This window comes from Anomaloglossus baeobatrachus, chromosome 8 (genome assembly GCF_048569485.1).
Source record: "Anomaloglossus baeobatrachus isolate aAnoBae1 chromosome 8, aAnoBae1.hap1, whole genome shotgun sequence".
NCBI classification, from domain to species: domain Eukaryota; kingdom Metazoa; phylum Chordata; class Amphibia; order Anura; family Aromobatidae; genus Anomaloglossus; species Anomaloglossus baeobatrachus.
In genome coordinates this window covers 218,233,425-218,248,410 of record NC_134360.1, presented here as the reverse complement: position 1 = coordinate 218,248,410, position 14,986 = coordinate 218,233,425, and the positions used below count along the sequence as shown (strand labels likewise).

General features: G+C 55.1%; 1 protein-coding gene across 3 annotated transcripts in view; it reads right to left on the bottom strand.

Annotated features, from left to right (window-relative positions):
• Positions 1-14,986, bottom strand: part of RNF220 (ring finger protein 220) — a 129,245-nt gene that overhangs the window by 9,499 nt on the left and 104,760 nt on the right. For all 3 annotated transcript variants that reach the window (XM_075320201.1, XM_075320202.1, XM_075320203.1), the window contains 4 exons: positions 6,473-6,569; positions 6,151-6,237; positions 6,007-6,062; positions 5,746-5,824 (listed from right to left, as the gene is read on the bottom strand). In XM_075320201.1, the coding sequence (XP_075176316.1) occupies positions 5,746-5,824; positions 6,007-6,062; positions 6,151-6,237; positions 6,473-6,569 (319 nt within the window). The remainder of the gene's footprint in view (positions 1-5,745; positions 5,825-6,006; positions 6,063-6,150; positions 6,238-6,472; positions 6,570-14,986) is intronic.

The following is a 14,986-nucleotide window of genomic DNA, read 5'->3' as shown; positions in this document are numbered from 1 at the left end:
AGCTCTGTTTGGCTCCAGGCCCTGAGAATCCAGGCTGCCAAATTACCACGAGTATTCAGAGCGCGTCGTGCATTGATAAACTCGGGCTAATTTCATGGTGGGGACATGGGCGATTCTCTGACCTGTTAGCCATCCTGACCGTGAGGGCTGTTGCAGCAGAGGAAGGGGGGTGGCTGGACGCAGCAGCGGGGGGGTGGCTGGACGCAGCAGCGGGGGGGGGGGCTGGACGCAGCAGAGGGGGGGGGGCTGGACGCAGCAGGGGGGGGGGGGGGCTGGACGCAGCAGGGGGGGGGGGGCTGGACGCAGCAGAGGGGGGGGGGCTGGACGCAGCAGAGGGGGGGGCTGGACGCAGCAGAGGGGGGGGGCTGGACGCAGCAGAGGGGGGGGGGCTGGACGCAGCAGAGGGGGGGGGGGGCTGGACGCAGCAGAGGGGGGGGGGGGCTGGACGCAGCAGAGGGGGGGGGCTGGACGCAGCAGAGGGGGGGGGCTGGACGCAGCAGAGAGGGGGTGGCTGGACGCAGCAGAGGGGGGGTGGCTGGACGCAGCAGAGGTGGGGTGGCTGGACGCAGCAGAGGTGGGGTGGCTGGACGCAGCAGAGGTGGGGTGGCTGGACGCAGCAGAGGGGGGGGTGGCTGGACGCAGCAGAGGGGGGGGTGGCTGGACGCAGCAGAGGGGGGGTGGCTGGACGCAGCAGAGGGGGGGTGGCTGGACGCAGCAGAGGGGGGAGGGTGGCTGGACGCAGCAGAGGGGGGAGGGTGGCTGGACGCAGCAGAGGGGGGAGGGTGGCTGGACGCAGCAGAGGGGGGAGGGTGGCTGGACGCAGCAGAGGGGGGAGGGTGGCTGGACGCAGCAGAGGGGGGAGGGTGGCTGGACGCAGCAGAGGGGGGAGGGTGGCTGGACGCAGCAGAGGGGGGAGGGTGGCTGGACGCAGCAGAGGGGGGAGGGTGGCTGGACGCAGCAGAGGGGGGAGGGTGGCTGGACGCAGCAGAGGGGGGAGGGTGGCTGGACGCAGCAGAGGGGGGAGGGTGGCTGGACGCAGCAGAGGGGGGAGGGTGGCTGGACGCAGCAGAGGGGGGAGGGTGGCTGGACGCAGCAGAGGGGGGAGGGTGGCTGGACGCAGCAGAGGGGGGAGGGTGGCTGGACGCAGCAGAGGGGGGAGGGTGGCTGGACGCAGCAGAGGGGGGAGGGTGGCTGGACGCAGCAGAGGGGGGAGGGTGGCTGGACGCAGCAGAGGGGGGAGGGTGGCTGGACGCAGCAGAGGGGGGAGGGTGGCTGGACGCAGCAGAGGGGGGAGGGTGGCTGGACGCAGCAGAGGGGGGAGGGTGGCTGGACGCAGCAGAGGGGGGAGGGTGGCTGGACGCAGCAGAGGGGGGGGGTGGCTGGACGCAGCAGAGGGGGGGTGGCTGGACGCAGCAGAGGGGGGGTGGACGCAGCAGAAGGTGAGGGGCTGGGCGCAGCTCATGAAGATGGAGATCCACCTGAAAACATATCAGGTCCACCCTATTATTAGGGTGGACCTGATTAGTGGCCACTAATACCAATGTCACGAGCTCTCCAGGACGCAGCGAGTACCTGTGCCCTCTCTCCAGCTTGTCGTGCAGTGGACACAACTCCTAGAATCCTCCGGATCAGCGCCGGTGCTGCAGTTGTCCTCATGGATCTGCACTTCTTCAAGTGCACTTAATCTCTGCAGCCAATAACGAGGCCAGAAGTTTCCCGTGGATGACGCAATCACTGCACAAGAAAACCCCGACCAACCGAGACGAGAAGGCCGGCGTCACCGGACCGCAAGGCATGTGCCATGAGTGAATAGACTTTATCGTATTGGATATGTGCAGTCTGGAGCAGAAGCGACCGCTGGGCCCCGAATTTCGGCACTGGACCGCAGGGCATGAGCCCTCCGTGAATACACTTTACCGTACTGGTTATGTGCCGCGAGGAGCAGAAGCGGCCGCTGGGCTCTGGATTTCTTGAGTGCACACGTTGACCCGCACCGCCAATCTGCACTGGAGAGGGCAAGTCTGACATCACCCTGATGGCTTCCTCCCGTCTATGAGAATCTGCTCCATAAAGTTACAAAGTGAATCCATGGACCATGAGGAAAGTTATAGAGAAGCTGCAGGAGCAAAGTTGTTGCCGCTGGTGTCACTGGAGACAAACACTCGGATATGCTGTATTTTCACAGTGCGTGCCCCCCCCTCCAGGGTGTTAATCCGTGCAGGCCCCTGTGCCGGAGCATCCCTCTTTTTGCTTTCCTTCCACCTGATTAATGATCTTGTCGTGGTGATGGATGATCCACCCCAGCAGATTAGAGCCTCCTGTTCCACCCACCGTCCTCCGCTCCCTCCTTCCCGCTTCTGGAGGTCCTCCCGCACCCGCGCTGGAAATATTACAGAATTATTAAATAAACATTGGTGCGTCATGTCTCTTCCTATAGCGCGCGCCGCTCTCCGCTCCTTGTCCTGTTTGCTTTCACGCTGACACCAAACAGCTGGAGTGATTCATTGGGAGGCTGGCGGAGACATTTCGTGTCATATATCATGCCGGGAAGAGCCGTTCCCTGCCCTGACGGAGATAAAGTGATCGACCGCGACCGACTGGAATGAATTTATGACAACACAAAATTGAGGGAAACAAATGGGAGGTGACCCGGTGGGCTCGTCACCCCGAAACACTTCCTGCGCCCTGCAAAAAAAAAAAAAAAAAAAAAAAAAACAAAAAAAACACACAGGAAAAATGGAGCATTGACGTTTTGGATTAAGCTGCCGGCCCTGTAACCCCAGAGCTGCGCTCTCCAACCTACAGCTCACCAGCTCCCAGCATGCCATTGTGTTAACCCCTTCACCACTGGTTACGTATAATTACATCCGTGTCCTTGCCTATGATGCGGGCTCACATGCTGAGGCCGACGTTATGCACAGCAAGTCCAATAAGCGGGACAATAAATATAGGCTAAAAAGAAGTTATAAAACTTGTTAAAAAAAAAATAAATAACAAAAAAAGTCAACATTACCCTGCCCTTGCCTCATTAAAAATAAAATAAAAACAAAATTATATATACACACACAAACACACATTATACATAGCTCTAATATATATATATATATATATATATATATATATATATATATATATATATTAATGTTTTAAGATAAATATAAACAGTAAAAACAATTATACATTTAATCAAAATCCTTATGTAAATAGTTATTCATTATCTGATGACCGCTTCTGATTAATGAAGTGATTAGTGACAGACTGCAGAACGTTACTGACAGCTGCAGGCAGAGGACGGGCGGTGAGTGGGTGCCGCAAGTAGATCTGCTCGTTAGCATGTGATCGGCACGGGCCGGGATGTAGGTGACAGCTGCAGGCAGAGGACGGGCGGTGAGTGAGTGCCGCAAGTAGATCTGCTCCTTAGCATGTGATCGGCACGGGCCAGGACGTAGGTAACAGATGTAGGCAGAGGACGAGTGGTGAGCTAGTGCCGCAGGTAGATCTGCACGTTAGCGTGTGATCGGCGCGGGCCGGGATGAAGGTGACAGGTGCAGGCAGAGGACGGGCGGTAAGCGAGTGCAGCAGGTAGATCTGCTCGTTAGCATGTGATCGGCACGGGTCGGGATGTAGGTGACAGGTGCAGACAGAGGACGGGCGGTAAGCGAGTGCAGCAGGTAGATCTGCTCGTTAGCATGTGATCGGCACGGGCCGGGATGTAGGTGACAGGTGCAGGCAGAGGACGGGCGGTGAGCGAGTGCCACAAGTAGATCTGCTCGTTAGCGTGTGATTGGCACGGGCCAGGACATAGGTGACAGGTGCAGGCAGAGGACGGGCGGTGAGCGAGTGCCACAAGTAATCTGCTCGTTAGCGTGTGATTGGCACGGGCCAGGACATAGGTGACAGGTGCAGGCAAAGGACGGACGGTGAGCGAGTGCCACAAGTAGATCTGCTAGTTAGCGTGTGATTGGCGCAGGCCGGGACATAGGTGACAGGTGCAGGCAGAGGACGGGCGGTGAGCGAGTGCCACAAGTAGATCTGCTCGTTAGCGTGTGATCGTTGCGGGCTGAGACGTAGGTGGACTATGTATAATGAGAGAGTAGATTTTCACAATGATGATCGTTCAGGAGTGAAGCCGCGGTGACACCGGTGATAAAGCGCGGCTTATCCAACAGATTTGTTTTGGTAAATGTTAATCAGGAGGCGAAACACAAAGCGATCAATAACTTTTTTTTTTTTTTAAAGAAAAAACAGAAAAGTCAAAGTTATGAAAAATGAAGCTGCTCAGGGCCCGGCCTAAAGAGCTCACAGCCTCCGCCGCCCGCAGCACCAAACAAGAAAAATGAAACCAATTTAGCTCCAGATTAAGAAACAGAAACTGGAGATGAATCAATTTAGGCTGCCGGGCCGGGTCGCCATATATCACGGCTCAGCGGCGGAGCGGTTAGCGAGCAGATGGCGCACGCTCCCCTCCCGCACGCACTTTCCTTCTGAATACACATCAGGCTGCAGCTTTGTGATCAATTCATTTCCCTGACACACGGGTACAGATACACCTGGGGCAATATGTCCGACCGGCAGGAGCACCGAGGAGGGGACTATTTATTACAGGAAAATCCAGTCTTCTAAGGATAGTAATAAGAGTCTCTCGCGGGACGGAGGACGGATGACTGGAGCCTGCTGCCGGGACCGGTGATAAATGGGGGAACAGCGGCTCTCGCTCTATATCAAGAGGTAAACTAAAAGGACTAGTGATTTCCTATGGACGCTCGGCGCCTGCGACCTGTCACCACCATTATCTGGACAACCCTGCAAAAGTGTCAGCTGTGAGGACGGCAACGTACGAGCCCACGTGTCTGGATACTCAGCTACATCCCATCACGACCATCACACCAGGACGAAGAGAGAAAACCCCATCACTGGACACTGGTTACTAATGGCAGCCTTCACAATGGCTATTACCAGAAATTACAGTATTGTGAGTTTGTCTTCCCCCTCTAGAGACTTCAATGTGCGAGCGGGCACGGCTCCAGAGACCCAGCATCTTACAAGGACAGAAGACCCCCGGGGATGGTCTGGCACAGAAAGCATGCACAGATAGGAGAGGTCTCAACTTGTTAAATGGATAAAACTGGAAATTGCTTTCACAAACAAGTGGTCTAGCAGCGGTGGTCGGTCTCCTAGCACAGGACATGCAGATGGAAAGCTGGCTTTGCTTGCAGCATCAGTGCACAGTGGAGGATAGCGTGACTGTGCCGCTGGCCTAAACTGTCAATGTTCAGCCTTCGACAATCAGGAAGGGGAGTGGTGTGCTCCAGGATGTGGCGGTGGGGAGCACCCTCCAAGATGTGGTGGTGATGGGGGGAGGGTGCACCCTCCAGGACATGGTGGTGGGCAAGGAGGGGGTAACGCCCTCCAGGACATGGTGGCGGGGGGTGGGGGCGCCCTCCAGGACGTGGCGATAGGGGGGTGGTATTTGGGAGGGGGAAGGGGAGAGCGCCCTCCAGGACGTGACGGGGGGAGTGCCATCCAGGACGTGGCAGGGGTGGGGTTGAGGGGGGGTGCACCCTCCAGGACGTGGCGGTTGGGGGAGCGCCCTCCAAGACGTGGTGGTGGTGGGGGGAGAGCCCTCCAGGTCGTGGTGGTGGTGGGGGGAGAGTCCTCCAGGATGTGGCGGGTGCACACGCTGCTCTCCAAGCACTGAGAGCGCAACAGTTAAAGTGCCTGTAAAACGCCGGCGCTAGCACTCACTTCTCGATGTCGCTGTTCTTGCACGTCTTCTGCATCGCCTCCTGTTTACTGCTCTCCCCATTACTCGTCGACGGCATTTCTGCAATAGATACAAAATCCAAAATTACCCAGACACCCATTCAAAATGGCACAATATGGGGCATCACCAATTCTACATATTTCCCACTCAAGTCTCCATGGAGAGACCCTGACGAGTCCCATCGTCCATCCATCTCTGCAGGACTATATGCTATAATGTGAGGTCAGGGGTCCCAGACTCACCGTCATTGCTCCATTTGGAGAACTCTGTTGTTATCCTGGTGCTGGGGGCTCCACCGCTGTCAATAGGAAAAAGCAAACACAATATTACATAATATATTAACGGAAATATTGTAAGTGAGGAATCGGGCGGCGGACGGTGCTCACTTTAATACTGCTCCCCGGAGCGCCTCCCTTTCCTTGGCTTCTCCCGGTTCCTCTCCGGTACACGGGATGACGTCGGCTTCTGTGTACCTGAAGGACGAGTTGTTAAGAAAAACAGGCGGCGGAAGCAGAGACGATCGTGTCACCTTGTAAATTTCACAACTAACTATAAAATGTGTTGAAGAGGTTCTGCAGCATCTGTGACTTCCACAGCAGGAGGTGAGGGGCACACCTGGCGGGTGTGGATGAAACCAGGCAGGCCCCTGCCGTCTGCACCCTCCCAACCCACACTGATGAGCCGCACACCGCCCCGGAGAAAGGATACTGTGCTTTGCCGTATTCCAGAGTGTCGTCCCCGTCAACATCCAGGTCGGCGTCGCTGTCGTGCGTTTCTTTGCTGCTGCACATTATAAATCCAGATCCTGAGAAATGAAGCACAAAACCCATTAGGAATGGTGGCCATTCTTCATGCCTCGTGGTACACGGCAAGCTGACCGAGCTATGGGGCACAAGAGCTATGGGGCACAAGAACTTACACTCTATCACATATGCCTTCTGACTACTGGGGGTTCAATGACCCATGGTGATGGTAGTAAGCAGTGCCACAGGACGACGACTGGTCACCCCCAGGGCAGCACACAATCCGGGCTGGCACCGTCACCGGTCTGCACGTGTGCGTCCCTGCGGAGCCATTAGCCGGAATACAGGAGGTGACAAATGAAGGAAAGATCTGCAATAACGGAGCTCACCCACTAATTTAATTTGTGAACAGATCATAACCGAGATTAATGGGCTCATAAAGCCGCGCACGAGCCGCAGGTGCCGCCTGACAACGGTTCCTGGAAGCCAAGGTGAAGCCGCCGTGCCGGATCCTGCCAGGGTTACACATTTGGTGACAGTTTTACGCCGCGTCCCTGTGGACGGTGACCCCCGATTTCCTGCTGTCGCCTGTGTGTGCGCGCCAGTGAAAACGTACAGCAGCTGTGCAAATATTTGACGTCTGAAGCCGCTTGACTCTGTGCCGGCGGCGAGCTCGGATTTTGTGCAGTTATTTGCAGGCCGTCTCTAGCGGGTCTTATTGACACTGCACAGAGCAGCAGCCGCCCCCGTCACTGCCAGATACAGCCGAGTCTGACGGGCGGTCAAACAGGGCGACCTTTGTAAAACTCTGCAATCAACCTTGTTACATGAGGGCTACATGTGTACGGATGATGGGAACGGCGACAAGAACAGGAAGATCTAAAGGTCAGAGGAAAACGCAAATCAAAAGCTTCCAGCGTGTTACAAGCCGCACCGATGTATAATTGGCTAATAGACGCGAGCCGCCTGAGCAAGCGTCACATCACACAGGCGCTGGACCGCCAACAAGCAGAAACACGGGATCGGGAGCCGCTAGCGGGAAAACCTGGAACGCGTCAGCCGCTAATTACTCCAAATGAAAGAGCATCAGACACAAATCTATCCGAGAGGAGCCCCCCCGAGAGGAGCCCCCCCCGAGAAGAGCCCCCCCCGAGAAGAGCCCCCCCCGAGAAGAGCCCCCCGAGCAGAGCCCCCCCGAGCAGAGCCCCCCGAGCAGAGCCCCCCCGAGCAGAGCCCCCCCGAGCAGAGCCCCCCCGAGCAGAGCCCCCCCAGAGCCCGTCCGAGAGGAGCCCCCACCCCCCTAGAGGAGCCCCCACCCCCCTAGAGGAGCCCCCACCCCCCAAGAGGAGCCCCCACCCCCCTAGAGGAGCCCCAACCCCCCAAGAGGAGACCCCCCCCCCCCCCCCCCCCGAGCCCATCCGTGAGGAGCCCGCATGGTACTCAAAAAACGACAAGGGGCACAGAAATCATCGCCGATCCATTAAGGCCATGTACCCACGGGCGATCGCACCTGCGGATGTATCCGCAGGTACGGCCGCACGTTTCCCGCCGGCATCCGCAGCTATTTTTATCTGCGGGATTCCAGCGATATAGCTGCGGTAAACCTTCGGACTTTCATGCGAATTACCTGCGGACGTCCCGGCCTCTATCTCCATAGTGGAGGGCCGGGATTTCCGCAGGTAATTCCGCAGGAATAATTGACATGCAGTTACGTGCGGCTGCGGGACATCCGCAACATGTTCCGCAGCCGCACATTCCGCAACGTTGACACAGACACTCCACATGTCCCATAGGATAATATGGGGAGTGTCTGTACATGCTAAAACCTGCGGATTTATCTGGAAAATCCAGATAATTCTGCAGGTTTTCCGCGGCAAATTCCGCAGAAACAAGCTCCCGTGGGCCTAAGACTGGAAATACGTGTATGTAAACCCACAGTCTTGACGCGTATTTTCAGTAATCTGCAGCAAAATCTGCATGTCCATTGTGAAGCAAGCAAAGTCTATGAGAATTCAGAAGTGCTGTGTCCACGTTGCTAATTTTTCCCTTGCATATTTGGTGCAGAAAAAAAAAGAAATCTGCACCAAATACGCAAGGGAAAAATAATCAGCGTGGGCATAGCACTTCCAAATTCTCATAGACTTTGCTTGCTTCACAACGGACATGCAGTTTTTGATGCAGATTTCTGAAAATCTGCATCAAAATCTGCAGAGTGGACACAGGGCCTAATAATCAAGGAGCGCAGCACTAACGCGATCTGACGCACTGTGGCTGCCGATCACCGCCACAACAAATGTTACTTGTCAGGGGCTGGCGTACATATTGGTCATCATTTCTACCACTGTCTGCACAAAAGGTTGTCGGAGCTGATGGGGGGGGGGCGCCACGTGAAGATGGCGTCTACGATTCATTATCCCAGAATTCGGAGGTTGTCATATCATAATATAAGGGGATCAGTCTCACACCTTCTGCTTTTCTACAATTCTTGGCTCTGCCGTTCTCAGCATTGAAGGACCCTGGGGTAGACCCCCCAATCGTCCTAGAGATATGCACCCCCCTCAGTGACGTAAATCTTAGCTCTGGGGATACGGCTCAGTCAGCACTGTGGCAGACCCCCGGTGTAGGGCGCCATTATTCCCTGCCCCATCATTCAGCCGGGGTGGACACAGCAATGTGCTGCAAACGTGGAAAACAAAAGGTTCAGTGTTTATGTCGCCACCAATTAATCTACAGAAATTAAGAGCGGACGAGGATCCCACCCTGTGCTATAACAAGTTTATTTTGTGATGGGAGCTACGCAGTAAATAAATGAAGTGAGACGTTCCCGGCTCGTGATGAGGGACGGATAATAAAGATTGACCCGGGGGCTCGGGGGCCACGTAAACACCGCGCACAGCGGAGGTGCGGCCTGTCTCCTCGGCTGATCGCTCTCCGGCAGAGGCAATTTCAGTGGCTGCGGTGACTGGCACCTCTATAAACCTCCTGACAGTCAGGAGACTAACTCCTGCGATCAATCAGCGAGCGCCCATCAACATCACTTACACCCTGCGCCGCTGATACCGCCTGGAAATCAACTGGCTTCTAACGAGGCACAGAGACCCCCCCAAAAAGAATCCAATTCACAGGGATAAAACTGCATCCTACATGGAAACCATCCGGAGCGGATCGATGGCCGCCGTGCACGGGCCGCAGCCGCACTCCTCGTATCGCTGGTTTTCAGTGGACAGAGCGGTGTGCGGGTTTTTGTGCACGGTATCACTGGTTTTCAGTGGACGGAGCGGTGTGCGGGTTTTTGTGCACGGTATCGCTGGTTTTCAGTGGACGGAGCAGTGTGCGGGTTTTTGTGCACGGTATTGCTGGTTTTCAGTGGACGGAGCGGTGTGCGGGTTTTTGTGCACGGTATCGCTGGTTTTACGTGGACAGAGCGGTGTGCGGGTTTTTGTGCACTGTATCACTGGTTTTCAGTGGACGGAGCGGTGTGTGGGTTTTTTGTGCACGGTATCGCTAGTTTTCGGTGGACGGAGCGGTGTGGAGGTTTTTGTGCTCATTATCACTGGTTTTCAGTGGACGGAGTGGTGTGCAGGTTTTTGTGCACTGTATCGCGGTTTTTCGGTGGACGGAGCGGTGTGCGGGTTTTTGTGCACTGTAATCCTGGTTTTCAGTGGACGGAGCGGTGTGCGGGTTTTTGTGCACGGTATCGCTGGTTTTCAGTGGACGGAGCAGTGTGCGGGTGTTTTTGTGCACAGTATCGCTGGTTTTCGATAGACGGAGCGGTGTGCAGTATCACTAGTTTTCAGTGGATGGAGTGGTGCACAGGTTTTTCTGCCCGGTGTCACTGATTTTGAGTGGACGGAGCGGTGTGCGGGTTTTTTTGTGCACAGTATCGCTGATTTTCGATAGACGGAGCGGTGTGCGGGTTTTTTGTGTACACGGAGCTGTAGTTTTTAATTTAGACTTTTACAGACACCGTGAACCCTAGCAATATTTTTCTTCTTTTTGATTTGTACATTCCCCTAATGGCTTGGACCTTGATTATTTGATGGCTTATTCTATACACTGGAACAGTCAAGCTCCTAGGATGCTCAGCTATAGACAGACAAGGACGGCAGCCATGATATCACGATAACCACCCCACTGTGAGCTGCTGCACAAACTCATTGACAAGCCGGCCATAATAATGTGGCCTTTCAATGGTTAATTATGAGCGATGTTACAGGCAGACACTGGCTATACAACAGCTCCTGAGCCCGATCCATACACCCGCATACCACCAGTGATGAATATTACGTCTCAGGCCATTAAGGGGTTTAAGGCTCATTCACAAAACATCCAATAGAATAGGTCAAAACGTCGGCTAACTGCTGGGACCCCCCCCATTGATCCAGAGAAGGGGGCTCTGGAAGACCCCAATGGAATGAAGTGGTACTCCATGGTCTGCGGACTCTATCTTTCCCGCCAGTCACGGTGACAATGACAGAAGTGGTGGTCCACATGTGAGGCCACTGATCACTCCACGGGACATTTTGGAGCCCTGTTCTCGGATTGATGGGGGACGCCACGGAGAGGTGAGAACTCTCAGTGCTGGGAATAACCCTTAGAATCAGAAGCATCCTGACAGCGGAGGTGTGAAGACTTTCCTGCGTTGGCTGCAGGCGGCCGCTCTATTCCGAAGCATGAAGGGCTACCGGATCCAGGTAAAATCAGCACAAAGCCGTGGCGGCATCTGCAGAGCCACATTTCTGGGGAAATAAGCAGCGCTGACAGGACGGGGATCACAGCAGTTTAGCAACTTGGGTAATCAAATCCGAAATGTGAAGCAGAAGTGGAAGCGCCCGTGCACCTGAGGACTCACGAAACAGCTGGAAGCCATACACCAGATCCCCAAACCCCCGGCTCGCCCGGCTGCAGCTCCTATAAGTAATTAATGACATGCCGAGAGCGTGCGGCTTTTGAAGGAGAAGTGAAAATATGCAAGTGTTGAAATGTTAAATTTCATTAAGGGGGGAGAATGCGTCTCTTTAACCCTAAACCAGGCTTTTTATGACCCTGCCAGAATGAAATTCCCTGTTAATTTAATCAATTAATCAGCATATTGATTCTAAAGCGGCGCTGGCAGCGAGCCATGTGCGCCGCGCTCCACACCTGCAACCTCGGCCGTAAAACACCGCGGAGAACAACAAATAATCCGCCGGCTTCCCCTCAACTGCTCACTCATGACCGAGAGCAGGAAGCACTGCCAGAAGCTGGCACCGGCCCCGCAGCCGTAACCCTCCATCTACAGGGAGCACAAAGCCACTGCACCTCTGTATGTGACCTCTGGGGGCGCTGTGTACATACATTACACCAAGGGGAGAGGGCGCCGTGTACATACATTACACCAAGGGGAGAGGGCGCCGTGTACATACATTACACCAGGGGAGGGGGGGCGCTGTGTACATACATTACACCAGGGGAGGGGGCGCTGTGTACATACATTACACCAGGGGAGGGGGCGCTGTGTACATACATTACACCAAGGGGAGAGGGCGCCGTGTACATACATTACACCAGGGGAGGGGGGGCGCTGTGTACATACATTACACCAGGGGAGGGGGCGCTGTGTACATACATTACACCAGGGGAGGGGGCGCTGTGTACATACATTACACCAAGGGGAGAGGGCGCCGTGTACATACATTACACCAGGGGGGCGCTGTATACATACATTACACCAAGGGGAGAGGGCGCCGTGTACATACATTACACCAGGGGGGCGCTGTATACATACATTACACCAGGGGGGCGCTGTATACATACATTACACCAGGGGGCGCTGTATACATACATTACACCAGGGGGCGCTGTATACATACATTACACCAGGGGAGAGGGAGCGCTGTGTACATACATTACACCAGGGGGGCGCTGTATACATACATTACACCAGGGGGGCGCTGTATACATACATTACACCAGGGGGGCGCTGTATACATACATTACACCAGGGGAGAGGGGGCGCTGTGTACATACATTACACCAGGGGGGCGCTGTATACATACATTACACCAAGGGGAGGGAGCGCTGTGTACATACATTACACCAGGGGGAGGGGGCGCTGTGTACATACATTACACCAAGGGGAGAGGGCGCTGTGTACATACATTACACCAAGGGGAGGGGGCGCTGTGTACATACATTACACCAAGGGGAGGGGGCGCTGTGTACATACATTACACCAAGGGGAGGGGGCGCTGTGTACATACATTACACCAAGGGGAGGGGGCGCTGTGTACATAAATTACACCAAGGGGAGGGGGCGCTGTGTACATACATTACACCAAGGGGAGGGGGCGCTGTGTACATACATTACACCAAGGGGAGGGAGCTCTGTGTACATACATTACACCAGGGGGGCGCTGTGTACATACATTACACCAAGGGGAGAGGGCGCCGTGTACATACATTACACCAGGGGGGCGCTGTATACATACATTACACCAAGGGGAGAGGGCGCCGTGTACATACATTACACCAAGGGGAGAGGGCGCCGTGTACATACATTACACCAGGGGAGGGGGGGCGCTGTGTACATATATTACACCAGGGGAGGGGGCGCTGTGTACATACATTACACCAGGGGAGGGGGCGCTGTGTACATACATTACACCAAGGGGAGAGGGCGCCGTGTACATACATTACACCAGGGGAGGGGGGGCGCTGTGTACATACATTACACCAGGGGAGGGGGCGCTGTGTACATACATTACACCAGGGGAGGGGGCGCTGTGTACATACATTACACCAAGGGGAGAGGGCGCCGTGTACATACATTACACCAGGGGGGCGCTGTATACATACATTACACCAAGGGGAGAGGGCGCCGTGTACATACATTACACCAGGGGGGCGCTGTATACATACATTACACCAGGGGGGCGCTGTATACATACATTACACCAGGGGGCGCTGTATACATACATTACACCAGGGGGCGCTGTATACATACATTACACCAGGGGAGAGGGAGCGCTGTGTACATACATTACACCAGGGGGGCGCTGTATACATACATTACACCAGGGGGGCGCTGTATACATACATTACACCAGGGGGGCGCTGTATACATACATTACACCAGGGGGGCGCTGTATACATACATTACACCAGGGGAGAGGGGGCGCTGTGTACATACATTACACCAGGGGGGCGCTGTATACATACATTACACCAAGGGGAGGGAGCGCTGTGTACATACATTACACCAGGGGGAGGGGGCGCTGTGTACATACATTACACCAAGGGGAGAGGGCGCTGTGTACATACATTACACCAAGGGGAGGGGGCGCTGTGTACATACATTACACCAAGGGGAGGGGGCGCTGTGTACATACATTACACCAAGGGGAGGGGGCGCTGTGTACATACATTACACCAAGGGGAGGGGGCGCTGTGTACATAAATTACACCAAGGGGAGGGGGCGCTGTGTACATACATTACACCAAGGGGAGGGGGCGCTGTGTACATACATTACACCAAGGGGAGGGAGCTCTGTGTACATACATTACACCAGGGGGGCGCTGTGTACATACATTACACCAAGGGGAGAGGGCGCTGTGTACATACATTACACCAGGGGGAGGGGGCGCTGTGTACATACATTACACCAAGGGGAGAGGGCGCTGTGTACATACATTACACCAAGGGGAGGGGGCGCTGTGTACATACATTACACCAAGGGGAGGGGGCGCTGTGTACATACATTACACCAAGGGGAGGGGGCGCTGTGTACATACATTACACCAAGGGGAGGGGGCGCTGTGTACATACATTACACCAAGGGGAGGGGGCGCTGTGTACATACATTACACCAAGGGGAGGGGGCGCTGTGTACATACATTACACCAAGGGGAGGGAGCGCTGTGTACATACATTACACCAGGGGGGCGCTGTGTACATAAATTACACCAAGGGGAGGGGGCGCTGTGTACATACATTACACCATGGGGAGAGGGCGCTGTGTACATACATTACACCAAGGGGGGCGCTGTATACATACATTACACCAAGGGGAGGGGGCGCTGTGTACATACATTACACCAAGGGGAGGGAGCGCTGTGTACATACATTACACCAGGGGGGCGCTGTATACATACATTACACCAAGGGGAGAGGGCGCTGTGTACATACATTACACCAGGGGGGCGCTGTATACATACATTACACCAAGGGGAGGGGGCGCTGTGTACATACATTACACCAGGGGGGCGCTGTGTACATACATTACACCAAGGGGAGAGGGCACTGTGTACATACATTACACCAAGGGGGAGGGGGCGCTGTGTACATACATTACACCAGGGGGGCGCTGTGTACATACATTACACCAAGGGGTGAGGGCGCTGTGTACATACATTACACCAAGGGGAGGGGGCGCTGTGTACATACATTACACCAGGGGGCGCTGTGTACATACATTACACCAGGGGGCGCTGTGTACAT